The 23,948-nt window shown below is 43.6% G+C and overlaps 1 protein-coding gene across 2 annotated transcripts in view; it reads left to right on the top strand.

The window, feature by feature from the left end:
* Nucleotides 1-23,948, top strand: part of LOC122943120 (coagulation factor XIII B chain-like) — a 447,010-nt gene that overhangs the window by 269,907 nt on the left and 153,155 nt on the right. For both annotated transcript variants that reach the window (XM_044300587.1, XM_044300586.1), the window contains exon 10: nucleotides 5,321-5,500. In XM_044300587.1, coding sequence (XP_044156522.1) covers nucleotides 5,321-5,500 — 180 coding nt within the window. The remainder of the gene's footprint in view (nucleotides 1-5,320; nucleotides 5,501-23,948) is intronic.

Here is a 23,948-nt window from a genome sequence, read left to right as displayed (position 1 = left end):
CCCTGTTCACACACAGTCTAGTTTTATATGATGGTCAAGGAGTTAATTTGGAAGTGGCTAGTATTCCTCTATGCCAATCACACCCAATGGGTGTGTCCTCTCCCTCCTTTCCACCATAAAACATGACTGGTGTAGTCATCTAGTGACTCTATGACTAAGGGTGCTACAAGCGTGTACCCGAAACGCGTCAGGGAGATGTGAGGCCTGTTTTGTATTTACCTTTTGTAACTGCTTTTAATGGAGAAAAAATTTAATTAAATTGAATTTTCCAATACCGGTTGCTTGAAATCGCTTACATTTATCGTAGTAGTAGTAATAGAAGTAGCAGTAGAAGTGGCCAATGCATAGGGATATTTCGCAAATATTTTGTAGAATATTCGTCATATATTCGAGAATTCACGATTATTTTATTGATTGCGCAAATCGGCAATGTAATATTCCCCTAATGCGAGCACAATACAGGTGCTGGTCACTTTTGCTACATTTTCCAAGCTGCTAGAAGTTTCCTGAGACTGGAGAAAATGGTTGGCACGGCAGAACATTAATAATGGCTTTAAATGCAGATAGAGTGCTCCAATATATTTGCGATTGCGCTAATCAGCACTAATGATGTGAATATTTTGGCACAATATGTGAAACTTCACATTTTAGCAGGTCTGACTACATATTACTGATTGGTGCACTATGTATTGTTGTGACATCACAGCACTATGTCTGTAGCATGTATGTATGTATGGACAGCAGAACCTATCACACTACCTAACACCCTGCACTGCAACAGCTACACTGTATCAGGATCTGACCTACACTGACTATCTGTATTATATAAGCTAACTATCTATCTAATGTAGTGTGGAAAGCACAGAGCACAGCAATGACACTGCTCTCTCTCTCAGAACTTAAAAAAAAAACTGTAGAAAATGGCTGCTGGGGAGGTTCTTATATAGTAAGGGGTAGACAACTTTCCTATTGGTTGCTAGGGATGTTGCTAAGCTCAGACAAAGACATTGCAGCCTTCTCATTGGCCCACAAGCAAGAAGTAGGGAGGATCATGGGTTCAGAAGAAAAAAAAATCTTGAATATTCGAAAATACGAACATACTGTATATCACTATATTCTTAATATTTGCGAATTCTCAAAGTTCCGATATTCGTGATTAATATTAGCAATTCGAAAATTCGCGTCCAACACTAGTGAGTGAAGTGAGCTTCAGATCATAGATACAGAGTCGCTTCGGTCAAAACTTTGTTTGAATACACTTCCATAAGGCTTTCAAATGTATGGGCTCCGGTGAGGTAACATTCGTTATCACTGAAGTCTTGTGACTTCGACTTTGGATCCCAGTTTTGAAATGGTTTTCAAGTTGAATAATTCTTGCGAGACTTTAGTGATAACAAATTGCACCTCGCCATAGCCCATACATTTGAATGCTGGAAGGAGACGAGTACAGCATTCAAACGAAGTTTTGACCAAAGCGACTTTGGATCTATGATAGTGGTGACAGGTGGGGATTAGCTATGGTGTTGGCAGAAGCACCAGCCATATGGGAACTATTATCAGGCAGCAGTAGTACCATCATAGTGGCTGTGGCATGATGGAGGAAGCAACTTGATGGTAGGCAGGAAGGCAGGCAGACAGCAACAGTGGCAAGATGGGGCATCATCTGTGAGGCCAAATCTATTCATTGGCCTCAGGAATATCTCCCGAATCCAGGCTTGGTTCATTTTGACAAAACTTCCATTTGGGTGTCACTATGCCGGCTACAGCACTGATATCATTCTCCGAATTAACACTGGAGACTGGACAAGAAAGAAGACAGAAAGCATACTGTGCCAGTCTGTGCCACTGTTCTAGTCTGCTTTCCTGGAAGTCCATGGTTTCCAGGAAACAGGGTATGCGGTGGAGACAGGCCAGTGTCTAGATAAGCCTGAACCTGAGTGTAAAGGCAGGAGATCTTATCTTGCAGATTTACCTCAGCCTGCTGCGACACTTGGAGAAACTGCTCCATTCTGTTGAGCAGACTGAACTGGCGGTTGCTGCTATTTTGACTTCTGCTGCGGCTTCTGCTGTTTGCGGCGGCCGGAGGTGGGAGACTCTGCGTGGGGGTCTAAAAGCATGGCTATTCAGTAATCATCAGACTGCTTGATGTCAATGATATGCCTGTCAGAGCACAAGCAAAAGAGTATACATCTCGCCATTCTGGCCAGCTTGCCTGAAGAGCCAGTTCTTTCCGGCTCCACCCCCCACTGAGAAGTTTGGGTGTAGGGCTAGTGTCGCCATTTTATCCTTCTCAGTCACAGTGCCGGAGGCTATGAGGGATCGCGTGTTACATTTAAATCATCTCGGCTTATACTCCTGATGAATTGCTGGGGTTACAGCAAAGAAACGCGTTGAGTTAGGAGAATTAGGACCAACAGGATAGCCTACAGTGTGAGGCGTGGGCAGGGAAAGTTACCTGGTCTAGGGAGCTCCAGCAAGTCCAGTGTACCTTAGCTCTCAGGAGAGACAGATTGGGCACGGATGATTGTGTTCATGGATGCCTGACCCTTTGTGTGTGTGTGTGAAGGTACCCCTGCAATAAATGTCTGCTTGCTGACACAGTATATGGCTGTCAGTAACATGTGGGTGATGCTTGCGTGCATAAATCTGGGCAGCCAAGTATATCACATTAGAGGTCCCACACTATCCCATACCCTCACTTTTTAACTTATTTACTGGGCAGATAGCCTTTTATATATTCTTGATACCAATAAAGTTTTTTTGTTTTTCCGTCTGCAACATCTGCTGATCCCTGCTGAGAAAGTCTGGTGCATGACAAACCTTTCAAGAATTTCCGCTGTTTGTAGTTTGTTGTTTCTGCTGTTAAATTCCAGCGAGTTGAAATGTTGCAGACTAAGCTGTGTAATGGAAGATCGTTCTGTATCTGCAAGTCCAGGGGAGTGTTCAAAAACGCTTCCGTTACTGATAATACAACCATCTGCATCCGTTATGAACGGATCCGGTTGTATTACCTTTAACATAGCCAAGACTGATCCGTCATGAACTCCATTGGAAGTCGATGGGGGACGGATCCGTTTCCTATTGTGTCAGAGAAAACGGATTTGTCCCCATTGACTTGCATTGTGGGTCATGATGGATCCGTCTTGCTTCACATCCCAGGATGGAAAGCAAACCGGATCATGCTGTGGTTTGCTCTTCGGTATGAGAACAGAACAGAATGCATTTTGGAGCCTACCGTTCTGTTCAGTTACGTTTTGTCCCCATTGACAATGAATGAGGACAAAAGTTATTTTTTTTTCCGGCATTGAGACCCTATGACGGATCTCAATACCGGAAAATATTAATGCTAGTGTGAAAGTAGCCTAATCCGATTATGTAAAAGAAAACAGTTCCAGTGCATCAACTATGCATCCATTTGCATCAGTTAGGCACAGGGTCCTGTAAAAAAACAAAACAAAAAACGGATCCTGTTGTACCTTTGGCACCCGTTTATGTCATTTCTGTCAGAGATCCGTAAATGTGGGGGGGGGGGGGGGGTTCTGCATGTAGGAATTGTTTTCCATTAAAAAAAAAACGATCTGTGATGGAAATGACTGAAACGGATGCCAAATGTGCAGACGCATCTGTTATTTTTTAAATGTCCTGTAAAAAATGGATTATGTGCATAAAGGCTCATGCACACGATTGTATGTATTTTGCAGTCCACAAAACGGATTACATCCATGTGACGTCCATGTTGCATCCATTATTTGTGGATCCATTGTAACAATGCCTGTCCTTGTCTGCAAAACGGACAAGAATAGGACATGTTCTATTTCATTTTTTATTTTTTGCAGACTGGACGTACGGAATATACACAGTCATTTCCTTTTTGCACATGATGCATAACTCAAGCACAGGATATATATTTTTTTTTACACGATCCTGTATTTTCAGTTTTTCTGAAGGCTCAGAATAACGGAAAATGAAACAGGGATGTGAACTCCCCCTCACTTGTGTGTCTTTTTAATTTCTACTGATGAAAAAAGTTAGGATTTTGTCTTTTTTTTTTTTTGTGCTTATGACTATATATTTCTTGAATGAATATATGTCTCTATGCAATGGAAAGAAGACATATCCATGGAGCTCTTGATATTTAAAATTCACAGCAGGTCAAGATTAGTGTTGATCACGAATGTTCGAATTTCAAATTTTTATCGTGAATATAGGTACTTCGAAAATTCGCGAATATTTCTAATATAGTTATATATATTCGTAATTTTGAATATTACATTTTTTTCCTTTTTATTATTTTTTTTATTTAATCAGTACACATGATCCCTCCCTGCTTCTAGCTTGTGGGCCAATAAGAAGGCTGCAATATACTTTACTTTAGGAGTAGTGATGTTTGCAAATTTTGCTCTATATTTAGTCGCTATATTGCTATATATTCTTGTTTTAGAATATTCCGGATATTCGAAAAAACGAAGTTATAGCAATATAGCGAATATTTGAAAAAAAAAAACGAATATAGAGCAATTTAGCTAATATAGTGCTATAATCTTCTTTGTCTAATAGTTGTAAGTTGAAAAATTCGCAATAAAAATTAGAATCCGAAAATTCGCATAGTACACAATCATTACCTTTCCGATTTTTCAAGTAAAAAAAATAAATCAAGAATTTTCGAATATTTGACGAATATTCTAAAAATATTCGCGAAATATCGCGAATTCGAATATGACCCCTGCCGCTCATCACTAGTCAAGATGAGATTATATCTAAATGTAAAGCTAATGCCTCAAGAGAAAAGTAATCTGAGTCATAACAGATGAGCGAATTTCTGGTTAAGAAATTAATTAGCGATTAGTTTACTAGTAAAAGGTCAATTGCGTTATGGATTCCGTTACCACAGACCATAACGCAATTCTATGACGGAATGCATAATGGAATGCCTTTAGAGGCATTCCGATAATCATTTGTTATAATAGAAGTCTATGGGTTGCATAACGGATCCGTCCCGTTTCCGTTTCCGTTATGCAGGAGAGGACTCCCCTGCATAACGGAACAAATTTGTTTTGAAAACCATAGACTTCTATTATAATGGAATGAATAACGGAGTGCCTCTAAAGGCATTATGCATTCCGTCATAGAATTGCATTATGGCCCGTTGTAATGGAATCCATAACGCAAGTCACCTTTTACCAGTAAACGAAGCGTGAACAAATTTGAAAATATGAAATTTGCTCATCTCTAGTCATAATGGGGTACACTACTTGTAAATATGGAATATGCACACTCCTAGGGTATTGAAAATGTAAAATATGCATTTTTTTTTTCCAAGGGGCTATACAATGCCAGAATCCACCGAAAATAGAAAATGGTATCATTGAATCCGCTAATCAAGAAATATATGCAACTGATGATGTTGTGAAATACAGCTGTAGATCAGGATTTCACATCAGTGGGTCAGATCAAAGCACTTGCGTGAATGGACACTGGTCAGCATTACCAACATGCACAGGTAAGAATTTCAAGATGTTTCTACATGTTGTACATTATATAAGTATTGTCATAAAAGATATGGTACAAGTCCAACTTTACATATGTTACTTTTTATTTTACATCATGTTTTGCTTTGGTTTAGATACTGTTCACACTGCCATTATGCCTAGTGTATAAACAGTATAGCTATAACACTGCTGAATCCTTTGTATAAAGCAGGGATGGCCAACCTGCAGCTCTCCAGCTGTTGTAAAACTACGATTCCCACTATGCCCTGCTGTAGGTTGATAGCTGTAGGCAGTCTAGGCATGCTGGTAGTTTTGCAACAGGTAGAGAGCTGGAGAGCCACAGGTTGGCCACCCTCGGTATAAAGGATCCAAAAGGTGACCAAAGTAAAACCCCTGATTTTCATATAGGAGGTTTGTCGGGATTATATCTGGAGCCCCAATAGAAAGCCCTAGTGCAGATGTGCACAGAACAACCTTGTGCAAATATAAAACTTATAGTGAGCACCCGCGCTACCTTATCAGCCCAGTTTAATTGTCGCTGCTGAGTTCCTGGATGGGGGTACCTGCCTATAGTCCCTCTTTTTAAACTGTTGACATATATATTGTGGTAAGGTGAACAGAAAAGTGTATCGTAAAGTCCTGGATGGGGTGTATATCCCACCCAGCTTCCTCAACTGGGTGAGGTAAATTAAAATCCAGAAGGTTAAAATGGTCTCAGCAATGTGTAGGTTGCTAAGACAGTTTTGTTCAGTTTATGGGCTGGATTTTATTGGACTGGGAGAAGGTAGGATTGGTAAAGGGACCTCCCCAGTCCAACCCATTCTGGGACAGGTTTTCCCCTAGCCTGAGGGATCCCAGCTCAAGCCAGCTGGGATCATCAAGGGGAAATAAAGCACAGTCCAGGCTGTCAGTCTGGGGAGAGTAATGCCTGGAGAAAGTCTGGGAAGCTGGCTGCCCTGCTGGCTAGAGAAGCCAAATTCTCTGTGTGAACGGTGTTTAATAGGTGAGTTTGGAACTTCACTGTATTAGCCAGAGCCCAGACGGGCAGGTGTTTATTTTAGTTTGGTTTATATTTTGTGGTGTTGGACCTTCACCTTACCCAGTGAATTATAACTGGGGTTGCCTGTATTGCCGGAGTGTGATAAATAAAGCAACATTTGGACTTTACCCCTGTGGTCTGCAAGAGAATCTGTCATCGCCGCCCTACCTGAGAGTGTAACCCCTTACAAAATATATATATATATATATATATATATATATATATATATATATATATGAGAAGAAAAAAGGACAGCACTCCGAGTAAAATTTAGTGATGTTTAATCACCCATGTGAAGGCAACGTTTCAGCTCATACAAGAGCCTTTCTCGAGAAAGGCTCTTGTATGAGCTGAAACGTTGCCTTCACATGGGTGATTAAACATCACTAAATTTTACTCGGAGTGCTGTCCTTTTTTCTTCTCCTATTGACGGGGTAAGCTGCTACATCCCTGGACATAGCACCCTCATTGTTTCCAGTGCCGCCATTGTTTTCATTTCATATATATATATATATATATATATATATATATATATACACATACATATATACAAACAAATAGGGACCCGAGCTGAAATCTATACAGGCTGGCTTAAGTTTGATTATAGCGATGTGGATGACCCCCAATAGGTCTAATGCATTAAAGGGGTTGTCATCCCTTAGGTGAAACTAAAACCAAAACAATTTTTTTGTCACCTTGCCCCATAAAGTGTAATATTGAATGATCAAAAAAAATCATATGTACCCAAATATGGTACCAATAAAAATGTCAACCCTTCCTGCAAAAAAACTAGCCCCTGCACAATTGTCACCGCCAGACATCTGAGAAGCTCTAACAGACGTTCTTCAGAACCTCCTGCTTAAGGTTCTTTTGTTTTGCTTTCATTTTGTCATCTCGTTTCCCTCTCTCAGCTGTCATCTAGTTGCACTAATTGCATCCCTTTAAATCCCCCCCCATACTGCATCACTTTGCGGTTTATACAACTTCCTGGAGTGTTTGCATGCTGGATGCTACAACTGATGCTTCTACAGATAAGTCTGTTCATTTATTTGTGTTTTCCTGTTTGCTTGATCCTAGGTGACCCTGACTCCCTCCGTATTAAGTGTAGGGAGCCGGTGGTCGTGTCCCCTCACTATTATAGGGTGTTCAGGTGTCATACAGTCGAGGAACGAGGAACGAGGGTATGCAATTTTCTACCATTGAGATTTTTGCATAGGCTGAGAGTAAGGGAGAGAGCTAGGGCTGTTACAGGGCTTACCCTTTGGTTCCTTAGTTTTGGATCAAGTCAGTCAGATCTTCAATTTAATGAAAACAGCGAATAAACTGAAACAGGCTGTTTTTCAGCTGATCAAAAGTTTAGGACCACACCTCCAAAAAAAACTAAACCCCCCAAAAACAGAAATACAAATTCCAAACATGAACTTAGTAATGAGTAGCTCCGCCGTTATTGTTTATCATTTCAAAAATTTGCTTGATGCAAGCGTTTCCATGAGGTGAGCGGGAACATTTCTCCAAGTGGTGAATATGGCCGCACGAAGGCCATCTACTGTCTAGAACTGTCGTCCATTTTTGTAAACATCCCTTGCCATCCATCCCCAAATGTTCTCAATTGGATTTAGATCAGGGGAACACGCAGGATGGGCCAAAAGAGTGATGTTATTCTCCTGGAAGAAGTCCCTTGTCCTGCGGGCATTGTGTACTGTAGCGTTGTCCTGTTGAAAAACCCAGCGGCCGTTTGACGCCCCTGCACTTCCTGAAGCTCCATTGTTCCACTGAAGGAAAAAGCACCCCAGACCATTATGGTGCCCCCTCCACTGTGGCATGTAGAAAACATCTCAGGTGGGATCTGCTTGTCATGCCAGTAACGTTGGAAACCATCAAGGTTAAAATTTTTCTCATCAGAGAATAAAACTTTCTTCCACCTTTGAATGTCCCATGTTTGGTGCTCTCTTGCAAAGTCCAAACGAGAAGTTCTGTGGCGTTCAAGGAGACGAGGTCTTTGAAGACATTTTTTGTTTTTGAAGCCCTTCAGTCTCAGATGCCGTCTGATGGTTATGAGGCTGCAGTCAGCAACAGTAAGGGCCTTAATTTGGGTCGAGGATCGTCCAGTGTTTTGACGGACAGCCAATTGGATCCTCTGGCTCAGTGCTGATGACATTTTTTGGGGTCATCCACTTGACTTGTTTGTTCCATAACCCTCAGGATCATTTAAGAAATTCCAAATGACTGTCTTACTGCGTCCCACTTCAGCAGCAATGACACGCGGCGAGAGACCCTGCTTATGCAGTTCAACAACCCAACCACGTTCAAAAAGGGAGAGTTTTTTTGTCTTTGCCATCACAATGTGTGACTACCTGACAGAGAGTGATAATGAATCCACATTTTAGGGTACTTTCACACTAGCGTTTTTCTTTTCCGGCACGGAGTTGCGTCCTAGGGGCTCTATACCAGAAAAGAACTGATCAGGCATATCCCCATGCATTCTGAATGGAGAGCAATCCGTTCAGGATGCATCAGGACGTCTTCAGTTCAGTCATTTTGACTGATCAGGCAAAAGATAAAACCGCAGCATGCTACGGTTTTATCTCTGGCGAAAAAAAACTGAAGATTTGCCTGAATGTCGGATCCAGCATTTTTGCCCATAGGAATGTATTAGTGCCGGATCTGGCATTCAAAATACCGGAATGCACCCGCACTAAATCCAGACCCATTCACTTCTATGGGGTTGTGCACATGAGCTGTGATTTTCACACATCACTTGTGCGTTGCGTGAAAATCGCAGCATGCTCTATGTTGTGCGTTTTTCACGCAACGCAGACCCCATAGAAGCTAATGGGGCTGCCTGAAAATCGCAAGCATCCGCAAGCAAGTGCGGATGCGGTGCGATTTTCACTCATGGTTTCTAGGAGACAGTCTATTCACTGTATTATTTTCCCTTATAACATGGTTATAAGGGAAAATAATAGCATTCTTTAATACAGAATGCATAGTAGAAGGTCAATATAATAAACATTGGTGGCGCAGTGCGCCCCCCCCCCAATATAATAAACATTGGTGGCGCAGTGTGCCCCCTCAATATAATAAACATTGGTGGCGCAGTGCGCCCCCCCAACACCCCAGTATAATAAACATTGGTGGCGCAGTGTGCCCCCTCAATATAATAAACATTGGTGGCGCAGTGTGCACCCCCCAACACCCCAGTATAATAAACATTGGTGGCGCAGTGCCAATGAGGGTTAAAAAATAAAATAAAAATTATTAACTCACCTCCAATTGATCGTCTCATGTTCTTTCTTCAGGACCTGTCAAAGGACCTGTGGTGACATCACTGTGCTCATCACATGATACATCGCATGATTCATCACCATGGTAATGGACCATGTGACGAGCTCAGTGACTTCACCACAGGTCCTGAAGAAAGAACAGGAGACCGACAGCTATGCGATCAACTGGAGGAGGTGAGTTCATTTAAAAAAAAAAAAAATTTAACCCTCATTGGCACTTCCCACTGAGCCACCAATGTTTCTTATACTGGGGTGTTGGGGGGGGGGGGGGCACACTGTGCCAATGTTTCTTATACTGGGGTGTTGGGGGGGCACACTGTGCCACCAATGTTTTATACTGGGGTGTTGGGGGGGCACACTGTGCCACCAATGTTTCTTATACTGGGGTGTTGGGGGGCACACTGTGCCACCAATGTTTCTTATACTGGGGTGTTGGGGGGGGGGCACTCTGTGCCACCAATGTTTCTTATACTGGGGTGTTGGGGGGGCACACTGTGCCACCAATGTTTCTTATACTGGGGTGTTGGGGGGGGCACACTGTACAGGGAGTCTAAGAAAGAATTGAATGAGTCACTAACTAAGTCGAATCTTTAGATTCTTTTCACCTGTGACTCATTTGATTCTTTCTTAGACTCCCTGTACTTGTGTCAGTAACTCAGAGCTGCTAGTGCTTGTCTTGCCTCAGCTCTGATTGGTTGGTGGGCGGGGAGGGGAGGGGCTGGCAGAAGCAGCTTCCACTCTAGGATCAGATTACACTCCTCCCTAGCCCCTCCCCTCCCTGCTGCCAGCGGCTCTGCTATTGTCTATGTGCTGTGACCGAGCTGACTCAGACTGAGAAGAACATCGGAGGCGGGGCAGAGAACTATCAGCTTCTGTGCCCGTCGCTGTTCAACTGCAGAGCTGCCGCGGAGAGTCTAGTCTCAAAGGACGACAAGACTAAAAAGTCTTGTCACCATTTGTAAATTCTAAGTCGCATTGGCGACCATTTTGGTCGCCATCTGGAGCCCTGTATATGCACACATACATAGATATATACATATAATGTGTGTGTATATGTGTGTATGTATGTGTATGTGTGTGTGTATATATATATATATATATATATATATATATATATACACATACAGCCTGGGGAGAGATACCCATATACTGGGCCCACATACAGGGGACCCATACGTCCCCATTGGCCATACAGGGCCAATATATAGAAATATATACATATATATTCAAATCTCTCCCTTCTCTCTACAATAAGCCACTTAAGGCTTTTCACCATAGCACTTGCACCCCAAGAACAAATTGCTGTATTAACAGAGCTGTAAAATGGCTATTTGGATCCCCAAATAATCTTTCCCTGCACTTGTAAATCGCTTTTATAGCACTGCCCCTAGCTCCTTCTGACCTCTCTCCCTGCACTAAGATGCTGTGAAATAATTCCTCCCTATCCTTTCCCTGCACTTATAAATCATTTTTTCAGTTTCTTTGTTCGCAATGAGGTTTTTCCTATTGCTGTCTCTAGCGCCCTCTCATGTCTGTCCGTGCAATGAGAACGCTGGAAATTGGCAGAACCTAAAATGGTTGCCGTATTTATAGGGCTGTGACATCACAGGGCTGGATGGCTACTGATTGGCTGCATGCATGTATGTCAATGTGGGTGATTCCGCCTTCCCAGTGTTCCTTGCCCCATGTCCTCAGTCCTCACACGTGTAGCCGCCATTTTAGGAAAAATTGCAATTCATTCCCACGAAGCGCGAGGAAATTCGCATTCGTTGCAAATCAAATTTTTCCTGAAATTTGGATCGAATTCCACTTCGTCAGGTTTGATATATATTGAGATGAGCTAATCTCTAGATATCATATATTTTTATATATATTTTTTATATTTTTAATAATCAATAATGACCACCCACTTGCAATAGTTTTATCTTGACAACAGTATTGATTTAAGATGCATTTTAGAGATATGATTTTACTCATGATATATTTCAGAAACACTTTTTTGAATTAATTCCCTTTTTATATATGTATTTTTTTTTCTATATATGTATCTGCGTGTACCTTACCCTACTATTACTGTCTTTTTTTGTATATCACTAGTATAATACTATTTTTCATAATTTATGTAATCTGATCACCTTTTAGACTTGAAAAAGGAGTGTTTTTCAACTCCGAAACACATTGTTACCTATATGTTAATGAAATAGAATCGTCTCCAATCACTCGAGGTCGTGGTTTTTGCGCCAAAAAGTATTGAAAACAGTGGACCCCTATCACTCTACACCCTTTTTATTGTCTCACATAGAGCTTACCAGGAGGCTTAACATAACTGCTGGCCGCAACATCAATATCTTCAGCACCTGGTCTGCTCAACTGTTGCAGTGGATACAGTGTTCCACAACATAGACGGTCGCTACATAGTTTCAGTACAGATGACAATACTCTGAATACTACTGCGGAGCAATCCTCCCCACCTGCGCACTTGCTAATATTGAGGAGATGGGGAGAAACCCCCCGCTCCACCACAAATCCTGTACTCTTCCCAATATGACTAATCGCTCATTTTGGGAATAGATAAGTTGTCAACCTAACCCAGACACACCCACGATCCTTCCCTTGGCCTGCGCACCCAAAAACTTTTTTAAATGTGATGTGATCGTTCTCAATGTATATAGTCCTGACAAAGGGGCCAATTCAGCCCCTGAAATGCATAGACTACCTGTGAATAAAGATTCTACAGTTGTTGTGACCCCTCATAACACTATCTGGTAATCACACTTGTGTGTCTTCTAACCTGCTGCTAAATAACTTATATCGCACATGTGGCGCCCTATTCTTCCTATTTATATTCTTACATATTTGGCTGAGGTATGGCGGAGATGAATGGCCTCTGGATACCAAGTTGCATAGTCCAATACCACTATGTGTTGGTGTCCCAGGCCGACTTTACCATGGGTCCCACAAGATCAATAGCGAGCCACTCAATAGGTACCTCTATAATGGGAAGAGGTACCAGTGGACTATGGAAATTCACTGTGGGAGCCGTAATCTGACACTCTGGACACAACTCACAAAACCTTCTTACCTCTTTATAGACACTAGGCAAAAAGCACCACTGGAGTATACGCTCTAGTGTCTTTTTGACCCCAAGATGACCTTCCATTACATGTGTGTGAGCCAAGTCTAATACTGCCCAGCGATAAGGCTGTGGCACTACTAGCTCCTCCACTACCTCCTGTCGGACCTTGTTGACACGGTACAATCAGTCCTGAGAAACAGCCATATGGGGAAACACCGCTTCTGGCCCGGTTGTTGGGCTACCCCATGGAATATATTCACTCTCTCTGTCCTGTACCAGAGTGGAGTCCTGTAGTTGGGCATTCCGAACATGTCCTGGGACACCTCCAGCTTCGGGATATACAGTTGTGTTCAAAATAATAGCAGTCAGACATCACTAACCTGATCAATCACTGTTTTTGGTATAAATTCTATTTCTACATGGAAAATAATTTACTAGCAGGTATAGTAGAGTAATAGAAACCCAACAGTCATGACATGCATGCTGCTGATTCTCTGTAATTCAATCACTTATTGAAAGGGGCATGTAAAAATTAATAGCAGTGTTGAGTTCAATGAATTAGTTCATTAATTCTTTGAAAAAAAGGTGGCAATTATTGCCCTTATTTAAGGAAGGAAGGCAGCAAATGTTGTACATGCTGGTTACAGTGCATTTCTCTCTGAAATTCTGATGAAAATGGGTTGTTCCAGACATTGTCCAGCATACAGCGTACCTTGATTAAAAAGTTGATTGGAGAGGGGAAAACGTATAAAGAAGTGCAGAAAATGATAGTCTGCTCAGCTAAAATCATTGCAAATGCTTTAAAATGGCAACCAAAACCTGAAAGACGTGGAAGAAAGCAAAAAACTACCATTCAAATGGATAGACGAATAGACAGAATTGCAAGGACTCAGCCAACAATCAGCGCCAGGAAGATCAAAGAAGGTCTAAAGTTACTTGTGAGTACTGTTACAATTAGAAGACACCTATGTGAAGACAAGCTATCTGAAAGAATCCCCTGCAAAGTCCCACTGTTGAAAAAAAGACATGTGCTGAAGAGGTTACAATTTGCCAAAGATCACATTGACTGGCCTAAAGAGACATTTTGTGGACGGATGAAAGTAAGATTGTTCTTTTTGGGTCTAGTGGACGGAGACATTTTGTCAGATGACCCCCAAATACTGAATTCAAGCCACAGTACACTGTGAAGACAGTGAAGCATGGTGGCACAAGCATCATGATATGGGGATGTTTCTCATACTAAGGTGTTATTTATCGCATACCAGGGATCATGGATCAGTGTGAATACATCAGAATACTTGAAGAGGTCGTGCTGCCTTATGCTGAAGAGGAAGTGCCTTTGAAATGGGTGTTCCAGCAAGACAATGACCCCAAACACACCAGTAAACGTGCAACATCTCGGTTCCAGACCAACAAGATTTACGTTATGGAGTGGCCAGCCCAATCCCTGAATCTTAATCCAATAGAAAACTTGTGGGGTGACATTAGAAATGCAGTTTATGAGGCAAAACCAAGAAATAGAGAAGAACTGTGGAATGTAGTCCAATCATCCTGGGCTGGAATACCTGTTCACAGGTGCCAGACTTTGGTTGACTCCATGCAACACAGATGTACAGCAGTTCTCAGAAACAGTTATACTACTAAATATTAGTTAAGTGATTCAAAGGAAAGCAAAATCTTCAAACATTTTTCAGTTTATATAGTGAATGTTTGAGTTTGGCAAGAAGAATACACTGGTCGGACGGCAGATTCTCCCGCTCTGCTGTTTGTTCAAAAACTGTCAGAAAGGCCTCCACGTCATCTTCTGGAGTCATCTTCCTCAATGCTGACCAAACTTTATCCCAGGCCTCTGGCTGGTGCTGGGTCGCTGCTGGTGGTGTCACCCTTAGGGCCGCAATCTGCTGTAGCAACAGGCTGTTGGTCTGTAGCTGTTGTGAATAGGCCTGTTGCTGCTGCGCATTGGCCAGCACCAGCTGCTTCAGTATTTCCTCCATCTCAGATGTGTATGCCTTACTGGTCTGCCAGCATCCTCCACCATATGTAATGCCGTGGGTCCTATCACTAGTTTTGAACAAAGGCAGGGACACTACAAAGTCTTTTCCACACAGGTTATTGCTTGTTCCAGCCAACTTACAGTTTAGTTACAGCCGGATCCCGCCCGGTCAGGTAATCAGTCCACAGGCCAGTGTTGGTTTCACATGTGCCTTGCAGTGTGTGATCTGCAGCCTCTCACTCAACAACCACCATGCTTCCTGCTGCTCATTTTTAAAACACATGGATATGAGCCACGTATAAACCCCGGAGTGGATCGCGGGAGTAAGCACTCACCCAGCTTTTTGCTTACTCCTAGTAAAAGCCAGGCGCGGATTAGCTGATACCAGCTATACTAGGTAGCGTCAGTGTTCACTATCCATCTTAGTGGACACTCTATCTAGCGGCTTCAACTCCACCAAGGCCAGGTACCTTGGTGGCACATCTCAGGGGCATCTAATATGTTAGCTGCACCATTCTCGGAGACATGTACCTTCCTTCGTATATAAGGCCTGTCACTGCCTCACAGGGTGTAAATCTGTGAGGGAGGGCCAGAATCGACAGAATGTAACTGTGTTGTTAGTACATTATTACATGACTTGGGGCCCGACTTTTGATTGTCTAGACAGGGCATTTTGATAGTACTATAGATGGCCTTGCGGTTTGCCCGGCGGTCGTTTCGCTGCGAACTTTGCTCGTTCACGATACGCCGAACATGCGAACCTAAGGCGATATTTGCACGCGCCATATTTTTTTGCATAGCACCGAAATTTGACCCATGACACATCCATCAGGTGGGACAAGACAGCCAATTGAGATGTTTGAGCACATGGACACACACCCAACCCTATAAAAGAACCCTATCTGGCAGCTATTTTACATTGTGTTTTGCCAGTGTAGGGAGAGGTTGCATTTTGGAGCAGGAACAGTTAGGGACACCAAACGCTAGCTAATAGGGCCACAAAAGTCCTTTTAAAGACTGGTATAGGTGTGCTATTGATAGGTGTGATATACTTATAATATACTTTCTTACATAGAAAGTATATTATTAGTGTATTTGTATTGTGCAGAAGCTGTGTGTGGTTCTGCTGCGATACCGCAGCTAGATAGAGGGACAAATGCTATAGGAGTAACTAATTGCAATGGGTGTAATATACCTGTTGCCCCCCCAAAAAAATTGGTTGAGGGCTGCGATATACCTTCTTCCACAAAATCCTGATTGAGGGCTGCGATACACCTGCTTCCACAAAATACTGATTGAGGGGTGCCATATACCAGTTTCCGCCAAATACTGATTAAGGGGTGCTATATACATGTTTCCGCCAAATACTGATTGAGGGGTGCCATATACCTGTTTCCACCAAATACTGATTGAGAAGTGCCATATACCTGTTTCCACCAAATAGTGATTGAGGGGTGCTATATACCTGTTTCCGCCAAATACTGATTGAGGGGTGCCATATACCTTCTCCCACAAAATACTGATTAAAGGATGCTATTGATATATACCATCTTCCACCAAATACTGATTAAGGGGTGCAATACATCTTTTCCACCAAATATAGATTGAGGGCTGTGATACACCTGCTCCCACAAAATACTAATTGAGGGGTGCCATATACCTTTTTCCGCCAAATACTGATTGAAGGGTGCTATATGCTGTTTTCTGACAAATACTGATTGAGGGGTGCCATATACCTTCTTCCACTCAATACTGATTGAGGAGTGCTATATTCCTGTTTCTGCCAAATACTGATCGAGGGGTGCCATATACCTTCTTCCACTAAATACTGATTGAGGGGTGCTATTGCTATATACCTTCTTCCACCAAATACTGATTGAGGGGTGCAATACACCTTTTTACGTCAAATACTGATTGAGACACCACCACCACTACCGATGCACAGCCATTATCGGCATCGGATGAGGAAGAGGAGGTAACCAGATCAGCCCAAGGAGGATGGTCCCCGCTGTTGCTGCCTACTCTAAGATCCCTAATGTCAGTGGTGGTGAAGTTGACGATAATGACGTTTTGATGGACATCACATGGGTGCCCACTAGAGAGGAAGAGGACGGGAGTTTAGAGGGAGAGACGGAGCAGCAGAGAGGAAGCAGGCAGAACTCACAGTGCATAGTAGGCAGAAAGCAGACTGCAAATGTATCTGGAGCGAGTCATGCACCATGCACGGTCACATCTGGCACTCCCAGGATGCCGGCACATGGCTCCGCAGTGTGGACTTTTTTTTACGTGTCAGCTGCTGCAGCCAGCCAGTAGCGCGGGGGCAACACGTGAGGTGCGCGGTGGACTGATGAGGGGCCAAATTATAACACACAGTTCATCAGTTTACGGTTAGCAGAAAGTGTCGAGAAGTCAGGGGCAATCCAGGCATTTATAAGAGTCAACCGGTCAACATTTTCAGTTGACAGGTGGATGCGATTATCAGTTATTATGCCCCCAGTAGCACTAAATACACACTCTGACAAAATGCTGGCGGCGGGGCAGGCCAGCACCTCCAAGGCTTAGAGTGCCAGTTCTTGCCTTAATACTGAGCAGCAAGCATTTGACTAGACACAGAAGTGGGATGGTTACATAGAAACATAGAATGTGTCGGCAGATAAGAACCATTTGGCCCATCTAGTCTGCCCAATAACTATGCTGATAATAGCATTATTGCTGCTCACCATCTGTATTGATTCCTCAAAGTTGCGTAAAACCTCACAGAGGTCAGACATCAATGCCCACTCGTCGCTTGTGAAGCGCAGAAGCTGACTGGAAAGGTGACGACCATGTTGCAGCTGGTATTCCATTACTGCCCTCTGCTGCTCACAAAGCCTGGCCAACATGTGGAACGTCCAGTTCCAGTGCATGCTCACATCGCACAATAGTCGGTGAGCTGGCAATTGCAAGCGCTGCTGCAGAGTTGACAGACCGGCGGAAGCTGTCGATGACTTGCGGAAATGGGCACACACGCGGCGAACCTTCACCAGTGGCTCAGGCAAATTGGGGTAGGTTTTGAGAAACCGCTGAATCACTAGGTTGAACACGTGGGCTAGGCAGGGTATGTGTGTGAGCTTGCCGAATTTCACAGCCGCCACCAAGTTACGTCCATTATCAGACACAACAATGCCTGGTTCTAGGTTGAGTGGCGAGAGCCACAGCTCAGTCTGGTCCTTTATCCCCTGCAACAGCTCTGCGGCGGTGTGCTGTTTGTCACCTAAGAAGATCAGTTTAAGAATGGCCTGTTGCCACTTCCCCACTGCAGTGCTACACTGCTTCCAGCTACTGACTGATGTCTGACTGGTGCTGCAAGATGATATTTCAGAGGTGGAAGTAGAGGAGGAGGCGGAGGAGGAGAAGAGTGGGTTGCAGCCACTAACATAGGTGGTGGCGGAAACCCTGATAGAAGTAGGGCCCGTAATCCCTGGCATCAGTAGCACCTGTGCCATCCCAGCATACGACTCACTCCTGGCCTCCACAGCGTTCACCCAGTGTGCCGTCAGGGAAATATAGCGTTTTTGGCCAAAAGCACTTTTCCATGTGTTAGTAGTTAAGCGGACCTCCCCAATAACTGCGTTTTTCAGGGCACGGGTGATGCGGGACACATGCTGGTGTAAGGATGGGACTGCTCACCGTGAAAAATATTGGCGGCTGGGGACAAAGTAACGCGGGACGGCCACCGCCATCAGGCTGCAGAAAGGCTCAATGTCAACAAGCCTAATTGGCAACATTTCCATGGCCAGCAATTTGGAAAGGTGCACATGTAGTGCTAAGGCCTGTGGGTGGGTGTCACGGCTGAGGATGGGGAAAACCCTCAGCCGTGCGGTGCCAGGAGATGGAAGGGTTGTCACTTGGCCAGAACCACAGAATTAGGGAGCAGGTCACCTCCTAGCGCTTCCCTAATCTGACCCTGACTCCTAGCTGTATGGGCCGCCCTTAAAGGTAGGAGGGCCCATACTCAGGAACCTAGGATCCCTACTGACCCTCCGTCGTTCCCTGAGCTAGGAGCTGGGTAGACAGCCCATTCCTCCTGGAGACGGGGAAACAGGAGTCTAATGTGGCCAAGCTACAAAGGGAAACAGAAACAGCTATGGCAGTGACAGGCAAAAGTAATCCACACAACACTCACCTGCCACAGACAACACAACCAGGAACCCATGTGCAGGTGCTGTTAGTTCAAGACACCAAGGAACACAGCACACACCAGACATCACACAGGAACCCTGGACCATAAGCTGCAATAATACAAAAAAACCCACACACACCTAGATAACACCGTGTAACAAAGTTTTATGACCAGAAGGGAGGCCCCCACTGGTAGATGGTAATACACAGGAGGCTGCTCCAGCTATGCCTGGCTGAAGCAACCTACTGAGCCAAGCCAAAGACAGAGGCTTTATAGGCCTAAGTGGCCACACCCAACGGTCAGACACACCCAGTGACTCACACACAAACTGGGAAGGGAGTTAACCCTTCCAGCACCAGGGAAGGGAAAACACCACTAAAAAGGGAAGTGCACACAATACATAAAACACATTGTACACCATACACACACACCTAACATAAAGGAAGTCAGGTGAGACCGCATGCCAAAGCAGCAAGCTGCCTAGCACTGCTCAGGCTGCTCTGCTGACAATTACAGAACACAACTAGTTGCCCGCGGCAACCACAAGTGAGGCCACACACAGCGACCCTCACCTGTGGTTGAACACACAAACTAAACCGCAGGCAACCGCATGCGGTAAGGAGTTACAGACATAGCCATGGCCGTGACAGTGGGTGGCTGGGTATTTGTGCTTTCGTTCAAAGGCCTGGGGTATAGACATCTGTACGCTGCGCTGGGACACAGAAGTGGATGTGCTAGCTTATGGTGCTTGTGAAGGTCCAGGTGCATGGCGGGAGGCATCCGGGCCTGTGTCTTGGACAGGGGATTGGCCAGCATGTAACACAGGGGAAGAGAAGGCAGTGGTGTGACTCGCAGACACTGATTGTGAACCCAGGTGTTTGGCCCACCTATTAGGGTGCTTTGATGCCATATGGTGGATCATGCTGTTGGTGGTGAGGTCGCTAGTGTTCACTCCCCTGCTCATTTTGGTACGGCACAGGTTGAATATGACAATTCTTTCATCGTCTGCACTTTCCTCAAAAAAGCGCCAGACTGTGGAACGCATGCCCCTGTTTGGTGTGGCCCGCCGTCTTTCTTTTGTCACCCCACTGCCTCTTCCAGCCTGTTTCGGTGCTGCGTATCCCTCCCCCTCTGTACTGCTGTTCTTGCTCTGCTTCCCACCTTCCCAGGTTGGGTCAGTGACTTCATCGTCCACTACCTCCTCTTTCACTTCCTTACTCTGGTTATCCTTCTGACTTGTTGACCTAACAGCAACCTCAGTTATTGAGAACTGTGTCTCATCCTCATCATGAACCTCTTGAGACACAAATTGCAGTTGACTTATTGGCAACTTTGCCTCATCATCATCATCCATCTCGTGAAACTAATTGCCTTTCCCTACCGTCATCTTCTTGTGACTGTGGATGCTCAAGAGTTTGGGAATCAGGGCACAATATCTCCTCATATCCCTCTTCAAGCGGGCTTGTCGATAGGCCCAAATCAAGGAACGGCGATGAAAAGAGCTCCTCGGAATATCCGACTGTGGGATAACTTGTTTGCCAACACACTCCATGGTGGGAGGAAGGTGTATCACGGTGAGGATTGTGTTGACAAGACTCTTGGCTACTGAGACTAGACTTTGCGGAAGACAGGGTGGTGCTTAATCGACTGGAAGCATTATCTGCTGCAATCCAACCGACCACCTGGTCGAACTGGTCTGACTTCGGAGGTGGAGTCCTGCATCGACCTGCAAACTGGGACATGAAGCTAGGTATCGTGGATGAGTGTGTTTCTTGTGCTCTGGCAGCAGCACCTTTGCGTGCACCATCAGCAGCACGGCCACTTCCCCGTCCCTTACTGCTCACCTTGCGCATATTAAATGGTATATATGCTTGCAAGTATGTCACAGGTAAAGTAGCGCAGGTTTTGTAAGTGTATGTGCAAATAAAGTACACTGAATTTCACAGATAATTTTAGGATGTGCAAACATTAGACAGGAGGTATAGCGCAAGTAATGTCGCTGTCACCAGCAGCTAATAAAAAATTACACTGAATAAATGTCACTGATATTTAGGATGTGCAAACGTTTCGGCCAGCCAATCACTGTAATTCCAGTAGCTAATATGGCTACAGCATTACAGTGAGTGCCAGTACCTCCGCACACATGCGGGGAGGAGATTCGAGCATCGCACTCGAGCATACGCGGTGTTCAGCCGAACACCGCGATTTGCCGAGCATCGCAATGCTCAAGTAAAATTAGTGTTCGGCAGAGCATGCTCGCCCAACACCATCAATAACCTTTCTACGCTGTTTTGTTATGTAAACTCATTTACATAAACATGGCCATATGGGAAAGACATGCTAAATAGAAGTATCAGCTGAAACACAATTTCCATGTCTTTCCCATATGCCCATGTTAGGACAATTAGAAAACTGAATTTTTTTATTGCAGTCCTCCTAAGCAGTGAGAGAAGAGTTAGCTGGCATCCCCCCAAAAAAAAATTAAATTTTTTTGTCACCCTAAAGATAATGATCTAGGTCCCCCAAGCCATACAACAAAAATCAAGCAACTTTGAGTCTTACTGGCTCTCGGTCAAATGAGAGCTGGTCTTGAATGTCTCATTGCACACAATTCTGCCATTGTAAGGTATGCTGACTGTTCCTGTTTTATAGATAGGTTGTTGGCATACAGCCTTTGTGTGATTGTCTGTTACAGGTAATGATTTATTAATAAAATAATATAGCATCTATAAAAATAAATTATTAATGATAGGTAAAATAATAACTAAAAAAGGTAAGGGTGATAGATAGCATAATAAGGATAAAGAGAAGCTATAAACAATAAGTGAAAAAAGATTATAGGTTTATCTAGTGATAAAAAAAAATCTAGAATATTCGGGATTACGAAGATATAACACTATATTCTAGATCTTCGCGAATTTTCAAAGTGCCGATATTCGCGCTCAGCACTAGTACAGAATTATGCCAACGTAAAGTAGACACGTGGTGAATATTTTCTGAACTATTTTGTGAGGTATCACTATGTGTCTTGAAAGCAGAGAAATTAAATGATTTAAAAATTTTGAAAATTGCTAAGGTTTCCAAATTGTCTTGAAATGTATAAATATATAATATATCAACCCAATATTGTCATTAATGAGAAGTATGATGTGTCACAAAAAACATTTTCCAAATTAGGCTGTGTCCAGAAAGTGCAAATTGTCTGGGGTTAAAAAGATACTTAAAAACTGTGAAAATAAGTATAATTTAATTTGCCTTTAGGCCTCATGTTATGTGAGACAAAAACAATGGTGAAATATGAAGTTTCCTGATCCGTGAATCAGCAAAATTGAAGGTGTCATCTCATCTTTAAATCTTAAAGGGGTTATCCAATACCACAAACTGCCCCCTCATGTGCCGTGCCCCTCACAGGGAATATACTTACCCCGCTCCTTGCACTGCTCCTGGTCCCCACATCGCCGCTGCTTCTTCTCCCCATGCGATGAAAACATCCGGTGTCGGGGGGGGGGAGCAGCCAATGGGAGGCGGGGACTGGCACATGGGAGGGCAGTTTATGGTATTGGATAACCCCCTTAAAGGGAACCTGTCATCAACTTTAAGCTGACCGTACTGAGGGCAGTATAAAGTAGTGACAGAAATGCTGATTTCAGAGGTGTGTCTCACATGAGCTAAAAGTAAGTGGTCGCCGAGAACCAGAACCAGCATCATAATCATTGCAGCACAGGCCTTGAAAATAGTTAAATCTATCTGAGAAAAGTCATGGTTATTCATAATCTCCTGCACTCTCACCCATCTGCTGATGGTTGGCAGTTCTCTCCTAGAGAGAAAGGGAGAAACCTAGGTAGAAGACTGTTAATCATCAGCGGATGGGTGGGAGTGCAGGAGAGTATGAATAACCAGGACTCTTCTCAAGTAGATTTGACTTTTTTTAAGGCCTGTGCTGCAATGATTATGATGCTGGTTCTCGGCAACCACTTACTTTTAGCTGCTGTGTGACACACCGCTGAAATCAGCATTTCTGTCACTTCTTTATACTGGCCTCAGTACGGTCAGCATAAAATTGATGACAGGTTCCCTTTAACGTGAGCAAATGCCTAGCTAATGTCACCATATGTTTTCCAGTCTGAGCTACTGTATGTTATACGCTTCTTGTATTCAATAGCCTCTCTGAATAACAATGGTGAACACATCACTAGGCTGCTTTGATTTCATGATAAGTGGAGACATCTTTATGTCAGAAGTCCTTTAAAATCATGTATGTGTTAAATAAAAAGGTACACTCCCAAAAAGGTACACATAAAAACGGTACACTCCCAAAAATGTTTTACTTGTGACATTGCAATGTATGCAGATTTTCCCAATTTTCACTCTTTACATTCACCAAGAACACCTGTTAAAAGGCATACAATTATCTAAAATCAGAAAGCCAGATTCATACACATAGGGGGACAGTTATTAAGGCGATTTACATGCCGGTCTTGGTCCCTCTGAGCTAACAGTGGATGCGCCAAAGTTATTTGGAGGCGCAGGCCTCTACGTTAATTTAGAGCTACTTCCAGCAGGCCATGTGACATAATAAAATATATACCATCTCTCTTGCTGGCATAGATTTACGTCATTTTCAATGCCACAAACTGACGTGGACAATGATAAATGAGATGTGCCCATGCCATCCTATTCCCGCCCATGCCATGCCCCCTTTTCACAGCACTCTGGAAAAGTGACATGAGCAGCAAAAAGTCAGATTTTGCAGCAACAAACATTGTGACAAAATCTGCAACACTAATACACGTAAAAGCGTTGTATAATTCATAATAAATGTCCCCATAGTCTAGTCTAGTTTTCAGCAGGACAAGCTGAAATAAGCCATTCAGGCAAAACGTATGGAGAATTTTTGTTGAGGAT

This window comes from Bufo gargarizans, chromosome 7, assembly GCF_014858855.1.
Source record: "Bufo gargarizans isolate SCDJY-AF-19 chromosome 7, ASM1485885v1, whole genome shotgun sequence".
NCBI lineage: Eukaryota > Metazoa > Chordata > Amphibia > Anura > Bufonidae > Bufo > Bufo gargarizans.
Note: the sequence above shows the minus strand (reverse complement) of the source record. Positions and strands in the feature narration are given on the sequence as shown.